The sequence below is a fragment of the Lissotriton vulgaris genome, unplaced genomic scaffold, assembly GCF_964263255.1.
Source record: "Lissotriton vulgaris unplaced genomic scaffold, aLisVul1.2 SCAFFOLD_1543, whole genome shotgun sequence".
Taxonomy (NCBI): domain Eukaryota; kingdom Metazoa; phylum Chordata; class Amphibia; order Caudata; family Salamandridae; genus Lissotriton; species Lissotriton vulgaris.
In genome coordinates, this window is record NW_028253834.1 from 421,109 (window position 1) to 443,523 (window position 22,415).

General features: G+C 47.1%; 1 protein-coding gene across 1 annotated transcript in view; it reads left to right on the plus strand.

Annotated features, from left to right (window-relative positions):
* LOC147660739 (cis-aconitate decarboxylase-like) overlaps positions 1–22,415 on the plus strand; it is a 57,314-nt gene that overhangs the window by 29,367 nt on the left and 5,532 nt on the right. Inside the window, exons 2-3 of the mRNA XM_086951495.1 lie at positions 17,611–17,665; positions 18,139–18,326. Of these exons, the coding sequence (XP_086807621.1) occupies positions 17,611–17,665; positions 18,139–18,326 (243 nt within the window). The remainder of the gene's footprint in view (positions 1–17,610; positions 17,666–18,138; positions 18,327–22,415) is intronic.

Here is a 22,415-nt window from a genome sequence, read left to right on the forward strand (position 1 = left end):
ACTGGCCGTAGACACAAGAACCAGCAGCCAGATTCATCAATGTCCCGATTTGCGAGCCCTTAATAGCGATTATTAAGGAATCGCTATTAAGGACTCGCAAATCGGGATTCATGTAGAAATTGCAAAATAAATTGCGATTCCTACAGCCTCCTTATTTGCGATTAGGCCCATAGGAATGAATGGGGATGAATCGGGAGTCAATCCTTATTTGCGATTAGCAATTTGCTAATCGCAAATAAGAATGCGATTTAAAGGGTGCCAGGGGTGCCCAAAGGACACCCTGTAGCACCCCTGAAATGGAAATGTAGCCTGATGTTGCGCACACACATTTCCAAAGGACATGTGTGTGTAACATACCACTTAGAAAAATGCACTAAAGTGCATTTTTCTAGGTTTTCGCTATTTACCACGAAGTCAGACTTCGCAGTACATAGCGGCCAGAAATTGCGAATTCGCAAATTTTAAAGGGTTCATGAATAGCATTTAAGGAATCTCAAATTAAGATTCCTTAAATGTGATCGGAATATGATAATTCGCAATTATTTGGGAATTGTCAAATTGCGAGTTGATGAACCATTGGTGAATCTCAAATGCCATTTTTGCGGGCGCAAACGGACGAATTTTGCGATTCGCACCGTTTGCGCTCGCAAAAATGCTTGATGAATCTACCTGCAGATCTTCAAGTCACTCCATTGGCTCCTGTTCGAAGGAAGATCCCAATTTATACCGTTAGTCCTGTCCACATATCTGGCCATGGACAGGCTCCCAGCTATATAACCATAGTCTCCTGAGTAGACATCTGAGATCTGTTTACCAGAAGAGTCCGACCACCCGCTCTCCCAAGAATTGTTGTCTACCACCCGGCCCAACAATCTCTCCCCCCATTCTGTTTACCCCTTACCTCAGTGCTCTGACACAGCATTAATGGGCTATGTATAGCTGCTCAAAACTCTAAATAACTGCATTGACTGTTCATGCGTCTACCGACCAGTTGTCCCCCTATTTAGAATGGGGGATGTGTTGAGGTACAGCAGCCCCTGCTCTGAGGTCGTCTCTGCTATCAATGAATCCCAGACTGTCTCTCTTTAGACCGAGGTGCAGTCACTAGGGGTTCCAGGTCCTTCACAGACCTGTGGAACCAGCTCTGAAGGAGAAAGGGAGGAGCTGGTATGATGAAACGTGCCCTACACAAGGACACCCCTGAGAGGTGTTTTTTGTCTGTAACTTCCGGGATTTCCTAACTTCGGAAACAAAGACGGTGAGTGGAGCTCCCTGCAGGGATCAGGGCGGGCGCTACTTGTACAGAAAGTCAGTCTCCAGACCACCAGCCCCCACCCGTTCATCTCCCAAACTGCTCCCCTTAGGGTTCTGAGATATGACATCCCAGGGTTCTAATGAGAAATTATTTCCTTTTACTGTTCAAAGTCGATTATTATCAAGAATGCATTCCAACCATGGAAAGCACAGAGGAATTTTTAATTATTCCTTATTGGTGTGATTCCCTGAAATTATGAGAGTGACGCTTGCGAGAATTATTTAAAGTGGATTTGAATGTGTGAATGTAACTGTTCTTTTTTAAACTTAAATCTCTGGTATATTCTTAGATGGATGCTTAGAATTGTACGCACAGAGTTATATAGCGAGAGATAAAGAAATGCGTACAAACACATACGCACTCACGTAGATAAATGACACATGTAAATGCAACTATTAAATGGGTATTCGCATGAACTATTTACTATGTTGGATTCAAATGTGTGAAAGTAAATATGTTATTCTAAATACAAATAGATGTCATTAAATACATACATGCGCAGATGTATAGGCATACAGTGATACAGAGAAAAAGAGAGATGCGCCTCGAGACCCTCGTGATGTGCCGCTCTTTACAAGTCACGATTACTAGTATAATAATCCCAGTTCATCCTACATTTTAGGAAGCCAGGTGGGGGGCGACGCGTACACTGTGGATCAGCCAGGGCCCAGGGGTGTCTTCCATGGAATTCCCACGGACCCATCTCTCTTTGGTCTTTTTAGGAATTGCCCCGATGTCTCCGTGGTCTTCCTCAGAGGATGACACCTGGCTCTGGTCACACCTCGCTCGCCCCTTTTAGTGACGTCACTCTCCGCAGGACTCGATCTCACGCGCCTCTTCAGGGTATATAACCTCTGTCAGGAGAGCAGTGCTTAATTTGTGCCGGTGCTTTCCGGTGCTTAGCACCGGCACTTAATTATCAGGGCCGGGTCTACAAAGAACACATCAATTATTTAGATAGCGCCTCTCTGCACCATGTTACTCTGGGTGCTTTTGTCATGGAACTTGAATTAACACTTCACGCCAGGAAGGCAGCCGTAGCTATGCATAATGACTCGGCAAAAGTCAATGTGCTTGAGTTTACAACTTGAAACAATGCTGGACACCTCACCGGATCGAGTGACACTGCAGGGGGGAGGAGGGGAGGGCGGGGCGGTTTGCGAGCAGTGCTCAGTGTTGCCGGCTTGGGAAATTTAAAAACCGTTCGGGAAGGCGCCAGGCGGGAAGCATCATGCCAGTCAGGTAGGTACACAATTAGCTACTGTCTGCACTGCAGACTGCACATGACATGCTGCGCTGGTACCTGGATGCGATGCCGAGAGTTAGGTGTCCAGGGTGACAGTGTCCCAGTGGCAGCGCAAACTGTGTATCGGCGGCCCGGTGGCAGCTGTGAGCCTGGCCTGCCTTCTGCCCTGCCTGAGCCAACATGAGAAAAAAATGAACGCAATCTGCAGTCAGTCTCTGTTTCACTGTACTGCCAATGTCGATCATATATTGGCGAGGAGGCCTGGGACCTTAGCAGTCTTCCTGACCCGGTGGGCGGGTCGGGACACTGAATTGGGCTGCATTTTAGTTATTGGGGGTTGGGCGGCAGAAGCAGGCAACATGCGCAGATTTGATTGCGCATTGCCACGCCCCATCATACCCGCAAGGCACAGCACACTACCGTCATCATGGTTCCACCGGCCACGGAGGCCTTTCAACTCGCTGTGGTTACTACTCACTCTGAGTGCCAGCCAGTGAGACACCCCCCTCCCACGACGACGACGTTGGTGTTAAGGGACTGACAGCAGCAGAGAAGTAGTTACCAGGAGTAGCCAGCTTCGCCCGGAGGCCAACAGCACCCAGGTGAGGCAGGCAAAGAAGATCATGGCGCACCAGGCAGTGCACTGACTTGATTGTCTGTCTGCAGTCAGAGTGTGTGTCCCGGGCCCGAACCACCACCAACAGTTACTGGCCGCCTCAGTCCACGCTTAGTAAGGCTTAAGCAGCCTGTGATTTAAGCACACAAACAGTAGACACTGTAACTAGTGTAGGAGCCGCCATGTGCCGCAGCCCGCCCCATTTCATCAGCACCAATATTATTTATTGACCCACAAGACTTCAGCCCCCCCCTCCCCCGTCGTGTGTGTCAGTCCGGGACGAGACAGCTTCTGTGGCACACACACAGCCGCACCCGACCACTTCACAGGTCTTTAAAAGACCAGTTTCATGTTAATGAGGCCTGAGGTTCCGTGACAATTGTAAGTGGTGCTTCTGACTCGTACGAATATGGTCGAGTCTGGTATCTATGAACCGCAAATGACGAGTTTAGTAAGTGTGCGCAGTTTCGCTGTGCTAGCTTAAACCGTTCATTTGTTATGTGGGTTTTTCATCTGTACCCTCGGGTTCCATCTTAGATACGGCATCCATTTTGTCTCTTGCCCTCAAGTAGCCAGCGAACGGACGTTGTCCGCTTCGCGACCCTGGGACTCCCAAGATATTTGCGGAAGACACATGTTCTTTGTGATTGTCTTTATGACGAGGGGGATGCTACTGTAAGGCAGATGGCGCCGCTCGAGGCTCATCTTGCTGCACGGACTTATTGTCTCAGCCGTGCATCTCATTAGGCACGTCCCTTTGATGCCTGCGTCTCGTGTTTCCCGTTACCTCCCCTTTTACACCCTTTCCGATCTCCCCACTGTCTCCGTCTTCCTCTACACCTGTCCTTGTTCCTATTTCGATCTGTTTTACTGCTGATTGGAATTTGCTAATGGTGGGAAGATGGGTTTTTACAGTTGGGAATCGCCAAATGTTTCCGCACTTATGTTTCGGATCATATGTGTTTCAAAGTGACCAAAGCGACCCCTTTGAGGGATAATTGTGGGAACCGGGTTGTAAACTTTTGTGTTCAATGTTATCCTATGGGTAAAAACTGTATAAAAGGAGCGATCCACAGAACCAATTTGAAGCAGTCTCCCCAAGTTGCACGCTGTGTACTTGTCGTGATCTCTGTGTTCCCTGCAGCAAATAAACCTTGAATCTTTGACGCCGAAGGAAGTGTCCCGTGTCTCTGTGACTTGTACGCCGGAGCAGGTTACCCACGAAGGTTTCAGGTGTTGTGCCCTGGCACCGCTGGGTCTTACAGAACCCAGTCCTTCAGTTGGCGCCCAACGTGGGGCTGCATCAGTGGTACCGGTCCAAGCCCGACGATCGTGAGGAACTTCGTGTGAAATCTCCGAGGGAAGGTGCACTCCGCTTCATCGATCCTGTTGTCGAAATAAGTGGCCCGAAGACTTTTCCCGCGAAGATTCCCGCCTCCGGACGGCTGCGACGGACTGCTGCCCTGACTGTAGACCTGTTTTGGCGCCTGGCGTAGACCTTTGTATAGCGAGACGATTGACGGGCCTTCCTGGTGACGCCATTGATCTTTGAGTTAAGTATTTGTGGGTCGCTCCCATAGCTCTTGGTTGTTGACACTTTAGCGAGTGTTTTTGTTGTACACGCTGTGTGAGTGTTTTTGTCGGTGACACTTTGCTAGCGTTTTGTTGTTGTGTTGTTTGACGACTGCAGCCGCCAAAAACCGAGGGTTTTGTTCTTTGCTGGGACTTGGTAAATCCCGTAACCCTTGAAGTTTGTGAAACTCGGCTAGTGTGCAAGATGCCTGGTCGCAGTACTCTGTTTAGTTGTTTCAGACCTTGTGGTACGGATTCCCGACTGGAGGACTCGTGTCCGATACCTCCGGTTGGAACTCCCACTTATGATCTATATAGCAAACATGGGCTAGGCCCAATTACCTTTAACGATTATTGGATTAAATATACAAAGAAGGACGGCGACCTTCGTTGGCCACCTCACGGTAGCTTCGAGGCGTCAATCTTAGATAATCTAGAAATGAAGTTGTTCGAACGAAAATCAAGGCCGGCCATGTTTGATGCCTTTCGGTTGTGGCGCAAAGAAGCCCGACAGAAAGAAATCAGACAGAATAAACGTAGTCAGCGAGATAATGTTGCTACCATAGTAAAGAAAGCAGAGCAGTTCCAGCGTGATAAGGAGGTTAAGGATAAGGAAGTGTTTGAGAGACTACAGCGTATGACCATAGATAAATGCTATCCTGCTTTGCCTACGGAGTCGGATAAGAAGGAAGAGGTAGTTGAGGATCCTTTAATGTCCTATCTTATGAAGTCGCCACCTCCGTACGTACAGGGTACCGCAGCTCCTGTGGTCCCTGCCGTACCTGTTCTTCCACCTATTCCTCCTCCACCTGTTCCTCAACCTGCACCCGTTCTTCCGACTGTTCCCGCTCCTTTGTCTGTTTCTATTCCTACTGCTCCTCCGCTTCCACATACTCCTGTTCCCGCTACTGCTCCTGTTTTGTTAACCCCTGCTGTCGCTACTGTTTCTACTCCTTCTCTTGTTAGCCCTGTGTCTTATTCTTCCCCCTTTACCCGTAGTCGCAATTCTCCTCTTGCGGCTAGCTTCTTTCATTCGCTCGGACCTGTTCATGGGTCCGCTGGTTTCGATGGTCCTCAGAGACGAAGTCAGCTTCCTGGAAACAGAGAACGCGTTGCGCTATATAATATGGCGATGGGTTGGATGGTAAATCCGCAGAGAAATCCACCACGTGTTGTCCTCGAAACGTTTTGTCAATTTAATATACCAACCCAGAGATACGTGTTTGATGAAATGTGCAAGTTCCTTTATGGTCAAATAGCGGCCGATGCGCCTGACGAGGTGCTGACCGCCCTGTCTGATCTTCAGCTTCAGTTCGCAAATGGACTGATAGTGGATACCAATGTTCGACGTGCTGTGGAACGATTGCTATCTTTTCGTCCCGCTCCGATCCCTCATGCATTGTTTGTTGAAGATATTGAAAAACAGCCAGATGAGTCTGGCCAATATCCTATGCGGGAAGTTCCACCAGTATGGATGCCAGGCGATGCTACTGCTATTCCAATTATTCCGCCGCATTTCCAGAGAGTATGGATACATCTCCCATGGAAAAGATCGGAAGTGTTACAGGTGAAGCAATCATTGCCTGACCCTCGCAAAAATCCTGCAGGGTATTACAAAGAATTATCGCAGCTTGTAGATGCTACGATTATGAATCTTGCCGATATCGACATGTTGTTTGGCAATGTCGTACCGCAACCGGTATGGGCTAAGATTCGCCAGCAAGATCACGCAAATGACTTAGGTGGTGATTGGGCGGCCATCTTGGCGGCAGATGCTTTACAAACCGGTGGAGCTAAACCTGAACAGTTGATTGCTGCCCTTCCCCAAAGAATAATAACGTTAATGAAGACTCTTATGCCGGCTATGCGGGTAAACTGGGACAAATTGTCAGCTTGTAAGCAAAAGAAAGATGAGAGTGTTTCCGACTTCTTTACGAGGTTTGAGGAAGCATTCATTGACCATAGTGGTCAGGATATGGGTACTGAGGGTGGACAAAGGTTGTTTGTGGATAAATTTGTTTCAAATTTATTGCCCGACTTGAGCAATAAATTGAGAAATTCGGAGAGTGCATGGGCCGTTTCCACCTCAGCTCAGATATTGGCTACGGCACAATATTATGAGAATAGAGAGAAAGAAGAGAATGACCGTGCTGACAAAAAGACGAAAGAGCTGAAAACTAAAGTGTTGTTGCAACAAGCGTATCCCCCGCGGTCAAATCAGAACAATTCACAACAGAATCGATCGCAGTCGCAATCGAATCGATCACAGCCGCGTACTGATTCCTCCTCCCAAAGATCATCGTTAGGGTACAATCAATGTGCTTATTGTAGACAGGAGGGACACATTAAATTCAATTGCCCTGTTTTGAATGAACGTAATAGTGGTAACTCATCTAAAGGAGGTCGTGGTGGTTCGCAACAGGCGTCACGTGGTAGAGGTCGTGGTGCTCAGAATGATCGCTCAGATAACTCATCTAATTCTAATAACTGTTTCGATCAACGTGGATCATCGCAAGGACGATCTGCGCAGTACAATGTAGACGATTATTATGTCGATCAGGGAACTGACGACAGTAATTACTAGGACAGCCAAAGACAAGGAGAGGGAGTGGTATCAGTTCCGGTTGATCAGAGAGGGCCTTATGTCGCAGTTGCTACATCGGGCGTCGTTGAGCCTTTTCTGTTGGACACTGGTGCAGCGAAAAGTTCTATCATGCATTCGAAACTCCCTGGCGCACCTTTGTCTGGCTTAACAAATGTTTCCGTTGGATTCTCTGGCGCCCCCGTTAGCAATCCAGTTTCACGCCCTTTGCCCCTTCAAATTGGGCCACGTGAGCTAGAAGCTCCGTTGATTTTAACCACGGGTTGTGGCGAGAATCTTTTGGGCCTGGATTTGCTTAAACGTTTGTACGCAACTTTGTATTGTTCTCCTGCGGGTGTAAAGCTTATGTTAGGAGAGAGGGTTGTCTCTCCTATGTACTTGTCTCTTGATAAGCTTCCACCGGAATTGAGTTCTCTTCCTGCGTCTTTGTGGGCGACGGGTCCAAATGACGTGGGCCTACTTGATATCTCCCCTTATGTTGTTCAGTTGAAATCTAATGTGCGATTGCCACGTATTCCCCAGTATCGTATCTCCCTTGATGGTGAACGAGCGCTGTTGGCGATCATCTATGATTTGATCGAGAAAGATGTTATTGAAGAGACTCGGGGAAACGTGTGCAATAGCCCTGTACTGCCTATTCTTAAACGCACAGATCCTACAAAACCGCCTGTTTATCGTTTTGTTATCGATTTACGGGAGGTGAATAAAATTGTGGTTCCTCAATTCCCTGTTGTGCCTGACATCACGGCGCTCCTGACTCTGATTCCAGCTACTGCATCATGGTTTTCGGTGATTGATTTGAAAAATGCGTTTTTCAGCATCCCGATTGCCGAAGAGAGCAGGGACCTTTTCGGTTTCTCTCTCGGTGGACGAAGCTTCCGGTTTAAGCGCGCTCCTCAGGGCTACTGTGAAAGTCCATCGATTTACAGTCAAGCCTTGAAGGGTCAACTGGATGCGTTTCGGTTGCCGGTTGGTGCGGCTTTGATCCAATACGTCGATGACTTATTGGTGACTGCCGATACTCAGGACATTTGCAAAATAGCTACGGTGTCATTGCTGCAACATCTCTGTGAGCTAAATCATAAGGTGTCCCCTTCTAAACTCCAATATTGTTGTCAAGAAGTAACCTATCTCGGTCACTTATTGTCAAAGGAGGGAAGGAGATTGACCCCAGAGAGAATTGCAGCGATTGCGCGAATGGCTGTGCCAAAAACCCAAAGAGATGTGCGTGCCTTTCTAGGTATCACGTCGTACTGCAGGCAGTGGATTCCTAATTTTTCATTGCTAGCGAAACCATTGGTGGCTCTTACGTGCAAGGATGTTTCGACTCCTTTACCATGGACGGAAGAATGTCAGAAAAGTTTTTCTGAATTACGTGATTCATTGTGTTCGGCTCCTGTGTTGGGTACTCCTGACTATAGCAAGCCGTTTACGCTATATGTTCACGAGAGGGAAGGTTGTGCTTTGAGTGTTTTAACGCAACCTTTTGGTGGTAAACAGCGTCCATGTGCATATTTTTCCTCGACCTTGGACCCAGTAGCTAGAGCATTGCCGAGTTGTTTGAGAGCAACTGCGGCAGCTGCGGTCTCCATCCGACAATCAGCAGGATTGGTCATGGATAATATGCTTACGGTGATGGTTCCGCATGCAGTCGATACTCTTTTAAATCGTACGAAAACTCAGCACTTGACGAGTGTGAGGTTGTCTGGGTACGAGTTGACGTTATTGGCAAGCCATATTCAGATAAAACGTTGTAATGTCTTAAATCCGGCAACTTTGTTACCAATTAGTGCAGAGTCAGATGAAGTAGCAGAACATGACTGCTACTTGAGGACTGAGGAGGAAACGAAGGGTCGAGTGGACCTTAAAAACACCCCATTGGAAGATCCGGATGGCACTCTGTATGTGGATGGGTCATGTTTTAAGTTGTCGAATGGTGATGTGACTACTGCCTATGCAGTTGTAACATTGAATACTGTTGTTGAGACTGCAAGATTGAATCAGAATTCTGCCCAGGCTGCGGAATTGATTGCTCTCACTAGAGCATGTGTGTTAGCAAAAGGTAAACGTGTGAATGTGTACACCGACAGCCAATACGCTTTTGGTGTAGCGCATAGTTTTGGACGATTGTGGCGAGAGAGAGGTTTCTTGACGTCGCACGGTACGAAGATTCAGCATGGCCAGCTTGTGAATGATCTTTTGGATGCATTGACGCTGCCTACGCAAGTTGCGATTGTTAAATGTAGTGCGCATCGTAAGGTGACGGATGATGTTGGTCGTGGTAACGCGTTTGCAGATGAGATTGCTAAGGAGACTGCCCGGAACCTTAGCACTCGAATGTATGTGACGAGTTCGGTTAGGTGGCCTACGGAATCGAGTATGTGTGAAGACACCATTGAAAGTGTGAAAGAAATTCAGAATGAGGCCACCGAGACTGAAAAGGCGAAGTGGAAAGAAAGTATGGGAAAGTTGGATGCGAGTGGTTGTTGGATTGATTTGTCGGATCAGAAAAGATGGTTGTTGCCTGATGCGTATGTACTGGCCGTTGTGACAATGGCACATGGGTTAGCACATATTAGCGTGAAAGGCATTTGTAAATTGTTGTCGCCTGTGTGGAAGAATGATGGAATTACGAAATGTGCTGAACGGTTGGTGAAGAATTGTATGGTGTGTATGATGTACAATCCTGGCAAAGGAACCCCAACTCCTCCTGGCAGTTTTGCTCCCCCTTCGTATCCCTTTGAGGTGATTCAATTGGACTTCATCCATATGGAGCGATGCAATAACCTGAAATACGTTTTAGTTGTGGTTTGCGCATTCTCCCGATGGATTGAGGCCTATCCTCTCAAAGACAATACTGCTTTGTCTACTGCGAAAATCCTACTGAAGGAATATTTTCCTCGGTATGGAATGCCTAGAGTCGTGTGGTCAGATAACGGAAGTGAGTTTGTTGGAAGTGTGATGAAGAGTGTGTGTAAGGGCCTTGGAATAAATCAAAAATTCCATAGCGCCAATCATCCCCAGTCAGCTGGATTGGTTGAAGGGTACAACGGCACCCTTAAACTAAAGCTAGCGAAGATTCAGGCTACGACTGGTCTTTTGTGGCCTGACGCTTTGCCCTTAGCATTACTGTCAACTAGGGCGACTGTACACTCCCGAATAGGGCTTAGTCCCTACGAAATAGTGTTCGGCCGTCCTGCGAATGTGTGGGGGGTTCCTAGGCCAGGAATGTTTTCTGATCTTGAGTATCCAATGTTGATTGACTATTTACATGACTTGACTGCTAAACTGAGGTTAATTCACCAACAGGTTTACGACGCATTGCCGACGCAGACGGAGGGTCCAGGCCACCAGCTCCAGCCTGGAGACTGGGTGGTGACACGCAACTTTTCACGCAAGAATAATCTGGACCCGAGGTTTACCGGACCTTACCAGGTGCTCCTGGCCACGAGGACTGCCGTTCGTCTTGAGGGGCGTAAAAATTGGGTGCATGCCACCCATACGAAGCGAGTCCCTACCCCTTTACCGGCAGACCCGTGGGTAAGGAAAGGCATTGCGTCAACAGAAACAGAAACATTGCCGGCGTTTGTACCTTTCAGCGACGCGCAGCCTGTTGGAGAATCCTCAGCGCAGCAGAAAGACACTGTTGAACAATTGTCAGCAAAAGACTCAAGACCAGAACAATCGACTGATCAGCAGGACGCTGTCTCTTCAACGGATCCTTTGTTCGACGAGCAGACACGTCCCGGGAAACACCGATATTCTTTGCGATCTCGCACTAAGGACAAATAATTTTTTTTTTGTTTTGCTGAATTAACGACTGCATTATCCCCGTTTCCCGTGATCAGTTTTGAACATTCGTATCACTGTGATTTTTTTGTATATATCTATATATTGAGCTTCCTCCCTTGTATCTTTTCACTTCTACAGCCGAGAGACGTTGTGTTTGTATATACATATTGTGTGCTGAAGGCCGTAGGGCCGCGCGCGTACTTCCTTCTGGATAGTAGGTCTTGACGCTAGGTTAAAGGCCGTCGGTTCCTAGGAACTCCTAGGGATTGACTATTGCTACACAGAACGAAGTGCGTCAAGAAACGTTGCGGACGGTCGTAGGGAATGGCATTCTCGAAGCTGAATGATTTGGAGGGAGCTAAGGCGCACAGACTTAAGCTGCAGCAACTCAGTCGTACCAAATGTTTTATATTCCAACTGTTTGTGTTATTTTTGACTGCTTCTGCATTATTGGCGGGTGGGGTGTACTATACGATGTCTTACTTCTTACCTGCTACACCTACTCCTACTCCCTACCCTAATCTTACCTCTACTGCTTCTCCCCATTCCTTTCACATGTTACCGGAACACGAGCAGGCTAGACGTGTAGAATTCCGCAACAATTCCTTTATTCAGCTCCTCCATCAGCATCAGTTAGTGGTTAACACTACTAATTGTTGGGTATGTGGGTTGATGCCACATACTACGGATAAGGGAATTCCATATCTGGTGTTACCGTATAGTTCCCAAGGGTCAGCTCGAGCATTCCAAACAATGTTTCGAAGCGCACTGGGTTTCCACCCCATTCGAGAACCACGTTCCCCCTACTCTGGTCCTACCTCGTATCAGAAGCCTTTGTCGATAGCCATAGAGGATTTAGATAGCGATATCTATGATCCCTCGCTTATTCCTGAAGAAGAGGTACAAGCCTATAGAGTCCTAAGTAGAGGCGAATATAGTGTGTTCACTAGCGAAAAGCAGCTTAAAAGCTCGCCTCCAATATGGGTCGTACCCCACACTGGTAATTTCTGTCTTATGGGTCGTGGTCGAAGATCGCAAGCCCGACTTGGAGCAAGTGCTTGCACTGAAAATTACATTCTGCCGATGTCCTCGTCCCCTGTGTTTCTGGCTGCCAAGGGTACATACTTTATCTGTTATGATCGTGCATATGCATGGTTGCCCGCTGACTTCATGGGCTCATGCTTCATTGCAAATCTGTTGCCTCCGACGTTCACTGTAGACGCCGATTATCACAAGACTAGAGTTGTGAGAGGCGTAATTAGCGAAGAGGATACTGCCGGTCAAGAGGCAGGAGACTTTTTCAAGGGTTTCCTCCCGTTTTGGGGACCTATGGTTAACAGTAGGAACCTGAGACAGTTGACTCGAGTGGTAGAATCGACAGCTAATATTACTGCCAGTGCCCTTGGTAATATCACCACAGAACTTCAGGCAGAGAGACTTATGACGTTACAAAACCGTATGGTTTTAGATGTCATCTTAGCAGATCGCGGTGGGGTATGTAAGGTGATCCATTCGAGCTGCTGCATTTTCATTCCAGATAATGCTCCAACTGTCTATCAAGCCATCTCAAGGTTGCATAAGATCTCCGAATCCATACACGTGGATGTAGGGGATTGGACGCTGCTAGGATGGTTTTGGGGCCTGATGTCGACTTGGGGTTGGAAAATTCTGATGATCATCGGAGTCGTTGTAGTGTTCCTGTTCACGTGTTGCCTTTGTGTGCAGTGTGGTCCTGCCTTATGTGGCCTTTGTGCTACAACGTGTATGAGACAACCATCTGTTACCAAGGGGACTCAGTTGGACAGAGCTATGCTACAGCAACATCTCGATGGTCTGATGAATATCGAATATGATTCCGACTAGTGCTTGCCTACATGAGGGCAAAAGGAGCGTCTGAGGTTCCGTGACAATTGTAAGTGGTGCTTCTGACTCGTACGAATATGGTCGAGTCTGGTATCTATGAACCGCAAATGACGAGTTTAGTAAGTGTGCGCAGTTTCGCTGTGCTAGCTTAAACCGTTCATTTGTTATGTGGGTTTTTCATCTGTACCCACGGGTTCCATCTTAGATACGGCATCCATTTTGTCTCTTGCCCTCAAGTAGCCAGCGAACGGACGTTGTCCGCTTCGCGACCCTGGGACTCCCAAGATATTTGCGGAAGACACATGTTCTTTGTGATTGTCTTTATGACGAGGGGGATGCTACTGTAAGGCAGATGGCGCCGCTCGAGGCTCATCTTGCTGCACGGACTTATTGTCTCAGCCGTGCATCTCATTAGGCACGTCCCTTTGATGCCTGCGTCTCGTGTTTCCCGTTACCTCCCCTTTTACACCCTTTCCGATCTCCCCACTGTCTCCGTCTTCCTCTACACCTGTCCTTGTTCCTATTTCGATCTGTTTTACTGCTGATTGGAATTTGCTAATGGTGGGAAGATGGGTTTTTACAGTAGGGAATCGCCAAATGTTTCCGCACTTATGTTTCGGATCATATGTGTTTCAAAGTGACCAAAGCGACCCCTTTGAGGGATAATTGTGGGAACCGGGTTGTAAACTTTTGTGTTCAATGTTATCCTATGGGTAAAAACTGTATAAAAGGAGCGATCCACAGAACCAATTTGAAGCAGTCTCCCCAAGTTGCACGCTGTGTACTTGTCGTGATCTCTGTGTTCCCTGCAGCAAATAAACCTTGAATCTTTGACGCCGAAGGAAGTGTCCCGTGTCTCTGTGACTTGTACGCCGGAGCAGGTTACCCACGAAGGTTTCAGGTGTTGTGCCCTGGCACCGCTGGGTCTTACAGAACCCAGTCCTTCAGGCCTTGTTGTTGTTTCACGCCTTCAGAGCCCCTGCTGCTTATTGGTTAAAGATTCAGCCCCTCTCTACATTGTGATATACACTTCTGCAATGCCCTGTATAAAAGTATCCTACATGAAGAAATCATGTATCACTGCTAAGAAAAATTGGTGGGTGCAGTTATAATAATGATATCAACGTTTTGCATGTATATCAGGATGCATGCGTTCTAGGCATGATTTGGGGATCTCCATAGCGAAAGTTTTAATTTTTGTTTGTCGCACCTCTCCTACTTCCAATCCTCAGGTGGTAAGTGTCAGATGCCAAGCGAGGACAAGCGATCGGAAATGAAACAGGTTCCGCTTTTTAATACCCTGACTTTGCAAATGCGTTTTGCCAATGCTGTGCAACATTAGTAAAACATCAACAAAAAAAACAGTTTCATTGACGCAGCCGTTTATTGTGGTTGTCATTTCCATTGCGCGCACATGCATGACAACATAGGTGCGTGCATGCATCTTACACATAAACATGCTTCAGGAATGATGCAGAAATGATTTTATTTTTTAATTTATTTGTCAATTTTGGGATTCGATACCACCATGTGATTGGCTTTTGTACAGCTGTGAAGCTTAAATATTCAGTACCCCGGCCCCGATTTTTTTCTTAGCCCCCTTGGAAATTTGGCTCTAGTTGCGCCTCTGATCTGTAATTATGCCATTGCCAAGAGAAGAATGCCGAGATTCATGAGATGCTAAATGAATCTCAATTAAGTTCTTCTCGAAATCGATATGGTGGCCACAGCCTCTCATTTTAGTGTTGCTGGCCTAGTGCGCGGGTCAGGAGGGACACAGTGATTTTATTTGGGCTGGATGTTGGTTCTATAGTTGTTGGGGTTGTGCGCAGTAGGCTGCAGGCAGCGTGTGCGCACTGCGCAGTTTCATTTATTGCCACGTCCCACAAGTACAACTCCAACAAATCTGAGGGTCAGTGAGGGTTATAGGTTCAGCAGCCAATAGGACAGGTCCATGCTGAAAGAACTGCAAGACTCCCATGTTGAGAGCATCATGGCCCCGCCATGCAGCACTCCATATCACTGGTTTACTCTGTAAATACTCCCGCTGCTCTTCCTGGCACTGACTAGCCCCCCAAGCTGTACATCCCTAAGGTGCTGCTTCCCTACACCTGTGGTACGAGAATCAGCTTCACGCTGGAGGCCATTGAGGACTGCTACTGATGGTGAGTGCTGATGTTTCAGGGGTGAGAGGGCACAGAGAGGTGATAGTAAGCAGAGCATGTCTGCACTATGAAGTCGGAGCGTGAAACCACCACAGGCCTGCCCTGTGCATGTGCCTGGTCATAGCTCTGAGCTACAGTCTCTTAAACACATTAAAATTTCTCACCAACGTGCAAAATGCTCTCAGGTGGGTGCATCGCTCACAGATCAGTGAACAGGAACTTCATGCATTGAACACATGCAGAGTTACGAACCACGTGTTCTAAGGCTGCCTCCCCCAACACATATGCTTTGGAAGGTGGTTTGCACTGCTTTGAATCCGGAGGTCTAGCCACAAAGTTTTCATAGATGTCTTTCAAAATGTCTTTGCATGGAGGCACCCATATTGCATCTGCCCAAGGTCCACTAAATGAGCCTTTGCCACCATGTGCTAGTTTTCTGGTACTTGAGTCAGCAGTGCCAGTTGAGGATGTTGGTTGGGCAATTAGAGTAAGTGGGTGGGACCACTTGTGGAAGTGGGTGGAGCCGAGGGAAGTGGGTGTGGCCTCCTAAAAAATATTTGAGCACCTGCACTTCATATTTTACAAATTAAGCACTGCAGGAGAGAGACACATCAGCCAGCACCAGAAGCTCACCTGCCCTCAGCACCGGAGAGAGCGAGGCAGAGCGAAGGACTGTGGCAGGACAGAGACAAAAGAGACCCCTCTCAGGTCGACAGAGATAGACTGCGGGGCACAGGAGATCCACCTTGAAAGACAGAGAGACTGATTGTAGAAACAGGGGAAACTTGTCTCAGGACAGAGGCAGACACCAGTGCAGAGCATGCTTCAATGCGCCTTCCAGGTGAGCCCCGCTACAGGCATCAGGTTTTGGCAGCTTTAAAGGCTGGATTTGTATATTTTTCGTCTGCTTGGAGGGGCATAATTTGTTTCCATGGTCCACTTAGATTGGCTGAAAGCCTTTCTCTCTATCTCACCATTCGTTTATTAGTTTTTATAGAGGGATATCTTCTCAAATACAACAGACAGCGCATTTACTTATTAGTAGATGTATGTGGCTATATTACTGCTTTCATGTTTATTTGCTTTTTTCACCTTGGCATTCTGATGCTTGTTTATGTACTTTTTATATTCTCATACTTCTCAAGTATTTGTTTTGTTGTTCAATATATGTTTGTGAATAAAAGGAGAGCACCTTATTCTTACCTTGCCACGTGTTTTAATATCGCCAGTTCTGAGACCATTCGCCATGTGTTCTGTGATGTTCATAATATAGGCGTCTCTGTCTTCCGTGAACATTGCAGAAGCATCCTGGGTAGTTAAGGTCTGTTATAAGATGTTCACCAATAAGGTTGTTATCATACAGCATAATCCCCAGAAATCCTACAGTAATATTTAAAGCGTCTTGGGGTTTTGCCGCAGTCTTGTTGTTTGTAGCGCTGCTGCTGTTAACAAGCAGAGCCAGCGAAGCATAAACTGCTGGTTAAAATGCAGAATTAGCAGCAAGAGATTGCACTGAAAGGAGTTTGGGCCGTTATTGTAAGTAGTTGCTTCCCAGAGTAGGATTAAAAATGCACACAGCTTGATAAATAGTGCCTCGGTGGTGCACTGTGGCCCAAGAGACATTGTCTTTCTCGCATCTACCTTAGGAGCAAAATAAAGAGTTTCACACTGTGCCAGCTGATATCATGCTTCACACTGCTTCTCTGCCAACATCCAATCAGAATGCTTGCACCAGAACAGAGACCCTCTGATGTATGTGGTGAGGCGCTGGCATCATACGACAGCCTGCTGGCATCACAGGCCAAAGACCAGCATCATTGGACATGGTGCTGCGATCAGATTTATGCCAATTGAAGGTGCTGGCATAATACGCCAGCATGTTTCCTATAATGTCAGGGTACTTTCATCATATGTCAGTGCCCTGACTTCATATGCCAAGGTGCTGGTGTCATTTATCAGAGCCCTACCATCATATGTGTTCCCAGGTGCAGGCATCATATGTTATGGTGGTGCCTATCATACCTGGGTGCTGCCCTGCTGTTGGGCTCCCCTGTGATGGAGTGGCTGTAGTGCCAGTCCTGCGGCTCATGTGCGAGTCTATGGCTGTGTATCCTCCATGCTTTACCTGCTGATATGCCAGGCAGTGTACCATGCTGGGGCAGCTCATGTTCCAACCTGGAATTGCTTATAGGCTAGGCTGAGACTGCTCACGTGCCAGGAAGCAGTCACTCGTTTGCCAGTCTTGGACTGCAGTTTGGCAGATTGCACTTGCTAGCTGTGAAAACCCTCAGATCTCTCCTCTGTTATTCCCCCTTCTCTGTCCTCTTCCCTTTCTCGACTCTGTTGCCTTGTGTTCCTCTCTTTTAGCCCTGTCCACTCCCTTCTATGTTCTTATACAACGAAACAACTCGACTAATATTGCTTTCTCCCTTCTTCCAGAAACCACACGCCATCCTCAGGCTGTCCAGGCAGGTGCACACAGCGGCGGTGGAAGGTAAGTGTCTGTGTGCACTCTCTCCTCTTGGTTTGAGGTCACTGTATTTTTTTAATGCAGATAATGGTTCTGGTGTCCCTTCTCCTGGTCTGAGACCTCTCTCTATATCTTGGTCCCAGTTACTGGTTCTAGAGTCAATCTCCCTGCTCTGATGCCGCTCAGTATACCCTGGGCCTAGTTACTTTTTCTGATGCCACTCTCTTTGTAGCGGGACCACTTTGTATCCCATGGGCCCAGTTACAGGTTCTGGTATCTCTTACCTTGACTTGGGTCCCTAATGTCATGATCTCCGTAACCGGGTATAGAGCTGCTAGCACTGGTTTGTATCTGCTATCAATCTAGAACTCCAAGAGTCCTCGGTAGGGATTGTCTCATATAAACATCATCTGGTTCTGGTCCGGATCATCTGGATTTGTGTCTGATGCCAGACCAGAATGCTTGTAGTTCTGATCCTGTCTCTTCTCTTCATTCAGTTTTGGAGGGGAGCCCCCTGGAGAAGGCGGTCACTAGCAGCTTTGCTTCCTTCATACATGGAGTCCAGACAGATCACCTGTCCCAAACCGTGCGGCACCGAAGCAAGCGTATGATCCTGGACAGCATCGGGTTTGGACTGGTGGGAAGCACGACCCATGTGTTCAACATCGCCCTGGGATACTGCCAGGTAAGAGGAGACATTGAACTCACTAAGCATCACACTCTGCAAAATTCAACCATTAAAAACCCCTTTTAGTCCAAGAGTGTGTCTGTATTCTTGCAATCCTTCCATGTAAAAAGCTATCGGCACCGGGATACGAGCCTACATAGACTGGACTTGGACGGAGGCGCTTTACTAAGAAGCCAGCGGAGCGGTTAGCTCTTACTCTGCAACTCCTTTTACTTGCTGTCAGAACTTATCTTTTCTTTTTAAATCGTGATTACTACGTTTCTGTTTGAAGCTTCTTTTTTACCGTTGCATTTTAACAATTGATTTGACAAATTGTTTTGCCTAGCTTGCTTAATAATAAGAGAACTAGTTTCACAATTGACTCATAATTTTGCACTACCACTCACCTGACACCCCATCCCTGTTCCGCCGCGGGAAGTCCTGTTTGAAGCGGAGGGAGACACAGGTTGTCTAGAATCCATCAGCCACATAGCCGCCATCTTAGTAGTGGTAGGAGTGCAGGGACGTGCTCTAGCACTCGCGACTTCCGGGATACGAGCCTACATAGCCCTATGCTCTTCCGGACGCGCAGCGGACGCGCGCAGCGGGCACGCCGAAGGCGCGCCAAAGGCAAGCCCGTCTGCACCCGTCTGCGTCGGGCCCGCGATTGGTGCTCAAACCTATGCCCATTTTCTCCCAAAAAAACTACTCAAAACTTGAGTTACTTAGCTTAGACCAAAATACCTGTGAACATCCGAAAATGTTACACAATGAGGATACCTCTATGACCCCAAGCTGTGTCTCCTGTGGATATCAGCCCCTCCAAGTTCTTTTTCTGTACCACATAAGCTGCTGGACCCGCACCTGACTATGAGTGAGTGTAGCACCCCAAATAACTACCTACGGGTTAATAATAACCATAAACACACGTCAGATCATCTTGTTAGTAGGAAAAGAATCTTGAAATGCATTCTTTTAAATACCAGATCCATGGCTAAGCATAAACACGAGATTGAAGCACTTATTACGGTCCATGCTGCTAATTTAGTGTTCCTTACAGAGAACTGGGCATCTGAAGCCTCCGGCCCGGACTGGAATGTAGCAGTTCCCGAAGGCTATTCTGTAGGATATGTTAACAGATCAGGGGCAACAGGAGGTGGAATTGCGATAATTCACAAATCCCATCTCAAAGTATTCTCTCTTCCTCAATTGGAATTGGAGGCTGAAGCCATGAGTTTTAAAGTTAAAGACAGCAATCATTTGGTATTCTCTGGTCTGCTTGTGTACAGGCCCCCCGGTCCTAGAGCTCCTTTCATTAGAGCACTTCACACATACCTAAATCTACGTTAGACTCAATCATCTACACAATACTGGGTGATTTCAATTTTCACCTTGAAGATAATAATGATTCCGAATCAACCACATTAATTGACAACTTTCTCAGTTTTGGTATGAATCAATTAGTCTCGAATCCCACGCACGCAGCAGGACACACCCTTGACGGGATTTTTACAAATAACGATCATATAAGAATAATTTTGGTCCTACCTGTTCCTTGGTCCGACCACAAGGCCATCCTTTTTAATTTGCAACTAAATCGTCCCACTAGCTGCCGAAGAGATCTCTCACTTCCTGAAAAATCCATCCCCTGGAAGCAGCTTGACCCTAATCTTTTAGCTAACACACTGTTTAGTGATCCTCCACCGTTCGAACCCTACAACACTGAAATTGGGGCGATTAGATTCTGCAACTGGATTAGCCATGCAGTGGAGGAGCTAGTCCCAGTGGAAATTAAAAAACCCAGAAGACGGTCTGCTACTGCCCAATGGTATTCTGCAGAGGTGAAATTAATAAAACTCAAATGCCGGCAATTTGAGCGTATCTGGTGCTCGGACTACAGTCAGCATAATAAGCTGGAATATAGTAAATTCCTTCATGAATATAAGACAGTGATAGCCCAGGCTAAATCAGCCTTTTTTACAAAAAGAATTCAAGAAGCCTCTAACACCTCCAGGGAATTATTTAAAACAATCACTCACCTGGCAAAGAGCCCCCGTGACACCGTCTTTGTACCTGACCAGAACTTTGTAAAGAGTATTGCTACATTTTTTCAACATAAGGTTCAAACAGTCTATGATGACCGTAATATTTTAGCAGTAGGCACAACTGTTGATAACTGCGAGCACATAACCCCGGCTGCCTCCAACCACTCTCACTTTCCTCTCTTAGAAGAGACACAGGTCAGCGACCAACTCACACAGATGAAGTCAGGGTCCCCTTTGGACCCGTGTCCTCCTCATGTACTGCATATGATCCCAGAGACTATAACGGCAGTCTTGACACCCCTACTAAATAAGGTTATCAACTCGGGTGAATTTCCCATTAGTTGGAAGAAAGCCTGCATGTGGCCTATCCTCAAAAAGGAGACCTTGGATCCTACAGAACCAAAACACTATCGGCCAATATCCTGTCTGCCTCTACCAGCTAAGGTTCTGGAGAAAGCCATGAATCAAGAGATAATCAGATACGTAGACCAGAACAATTTATTAGACTCCTCACAACATGGGTTTCGGTCCTGCCACTCAATGGAGTCTGCCCTAATCATGGCAACGGAGGACATACGCAGGACAATGGATGAAGGCGGCAGAACGGCCCTGATCCTATCAGACTTGACAGCGGCGTTCGGCACCGTAAACCATTCGGTCCTACTAAACAGATTGAGAAACTTGGGCATTACAGACACTGCTCTGGCCCTTCTAACATCCTTTCTGGATGCTTGAATTCAACAAGTACACTGGGGAGGCCTTCAGTCTGATAAATTCTCCCTCCCAGGAGGTGTACCCCAAGGCTCGGCCTTATCGCCCACATTGTTCAATCTATATGTCACACCTTTAGCCGCGCTAATTAAATCACATGGCCTGCTTCTAGTGTCGTACGCCGACGACACACAAATTGTAGTGCCTATCTCCCAGTCAGTAGACGCTATAGCAGAACGTTTCAGGAACTGCCTCCTAGATGTTAAAGGTTGGATGAGCCGTAACTTCCTAAAATTGAATATGGAAAAGACCGAAGTAATAGAGTTCAGCCTGAAACCTTCTGTCTGGAGCCACCTTTGGTGGCCCCCTGAGGCGGGCTCCTGCCCTATCCCAGCAGACAAGGTCAGGAATCTTGGATTTCTGCTAGACAAAAACCTTTCCTGTAGGGCGCAAATCAACCAGGTGACCTCGGCCTGTTTTTATACCATTAAGGTGCTCAGAAAAATTCTACCGTACATCCCGCCTACTCTAAAGAAGACGGTGATGGGAGCCCTTGTAATGTCCCGAGTGGACTATTGTAACTCACTCTACCTGGGCACTGGAGAAAAACAATTGCCAAAGCTGCAAGCAATTCAAAACGCGGCAGCCAGAGCCCTGCTGATTTTGCCAAAATGCCATCCCACATCCAAAGCTATACGCAAACTTCACTGGCTTCCAGTTAGGTGCAGAATTCAGTTTAAGGCCCTCTGCCTGGTCCACAAATCCCTGTATGGGAAAGGACCTGACAATCTCGCCAAACTTCTCCCGCGTTATACTCCGCAGCACACTTTGAGATCAGCCAGCCAGGATTTAGTATGTCAGCCCAGAATACGGAGAGCCCGGTGGGGTGGGAAATTTTTTTCCCACCAAAGCTCCAAGTTATGGAATACGCTGCCCCCTGCGCTTCGTTCACAAAAGTCTAAAATTAGTTTTAGGAAGGCACTGAAAACCTGTCTCTTTTCCTTGCCCTAATTGCTCTACCCTGTTCTTCTGTACTATAGCACCAAGACGCCGCGGCAATCGAGCGCTTTAAAAATATTTCAGTCATTCAAAAAGTTAGCATAGCTTTGAGCTACTCAAAGAAAAAAGGAGACATTGACTCAAAACAACATCTCATGATTCAAATCATCCCTTAATCAAACCCCCTTTGAGACTTTAGTTGTTCAGTATCACCATGAGATTTTACCAGCTTATCCGAATCTTGGATCTAACCAAGCAACACACCATGAACCCCTCACCCATTAAATAATTCTCTAGAACAGTGGTCTTCAAACTTTTTGATGTCAAGACTCCCTTGTCAAACCTTTTTAGG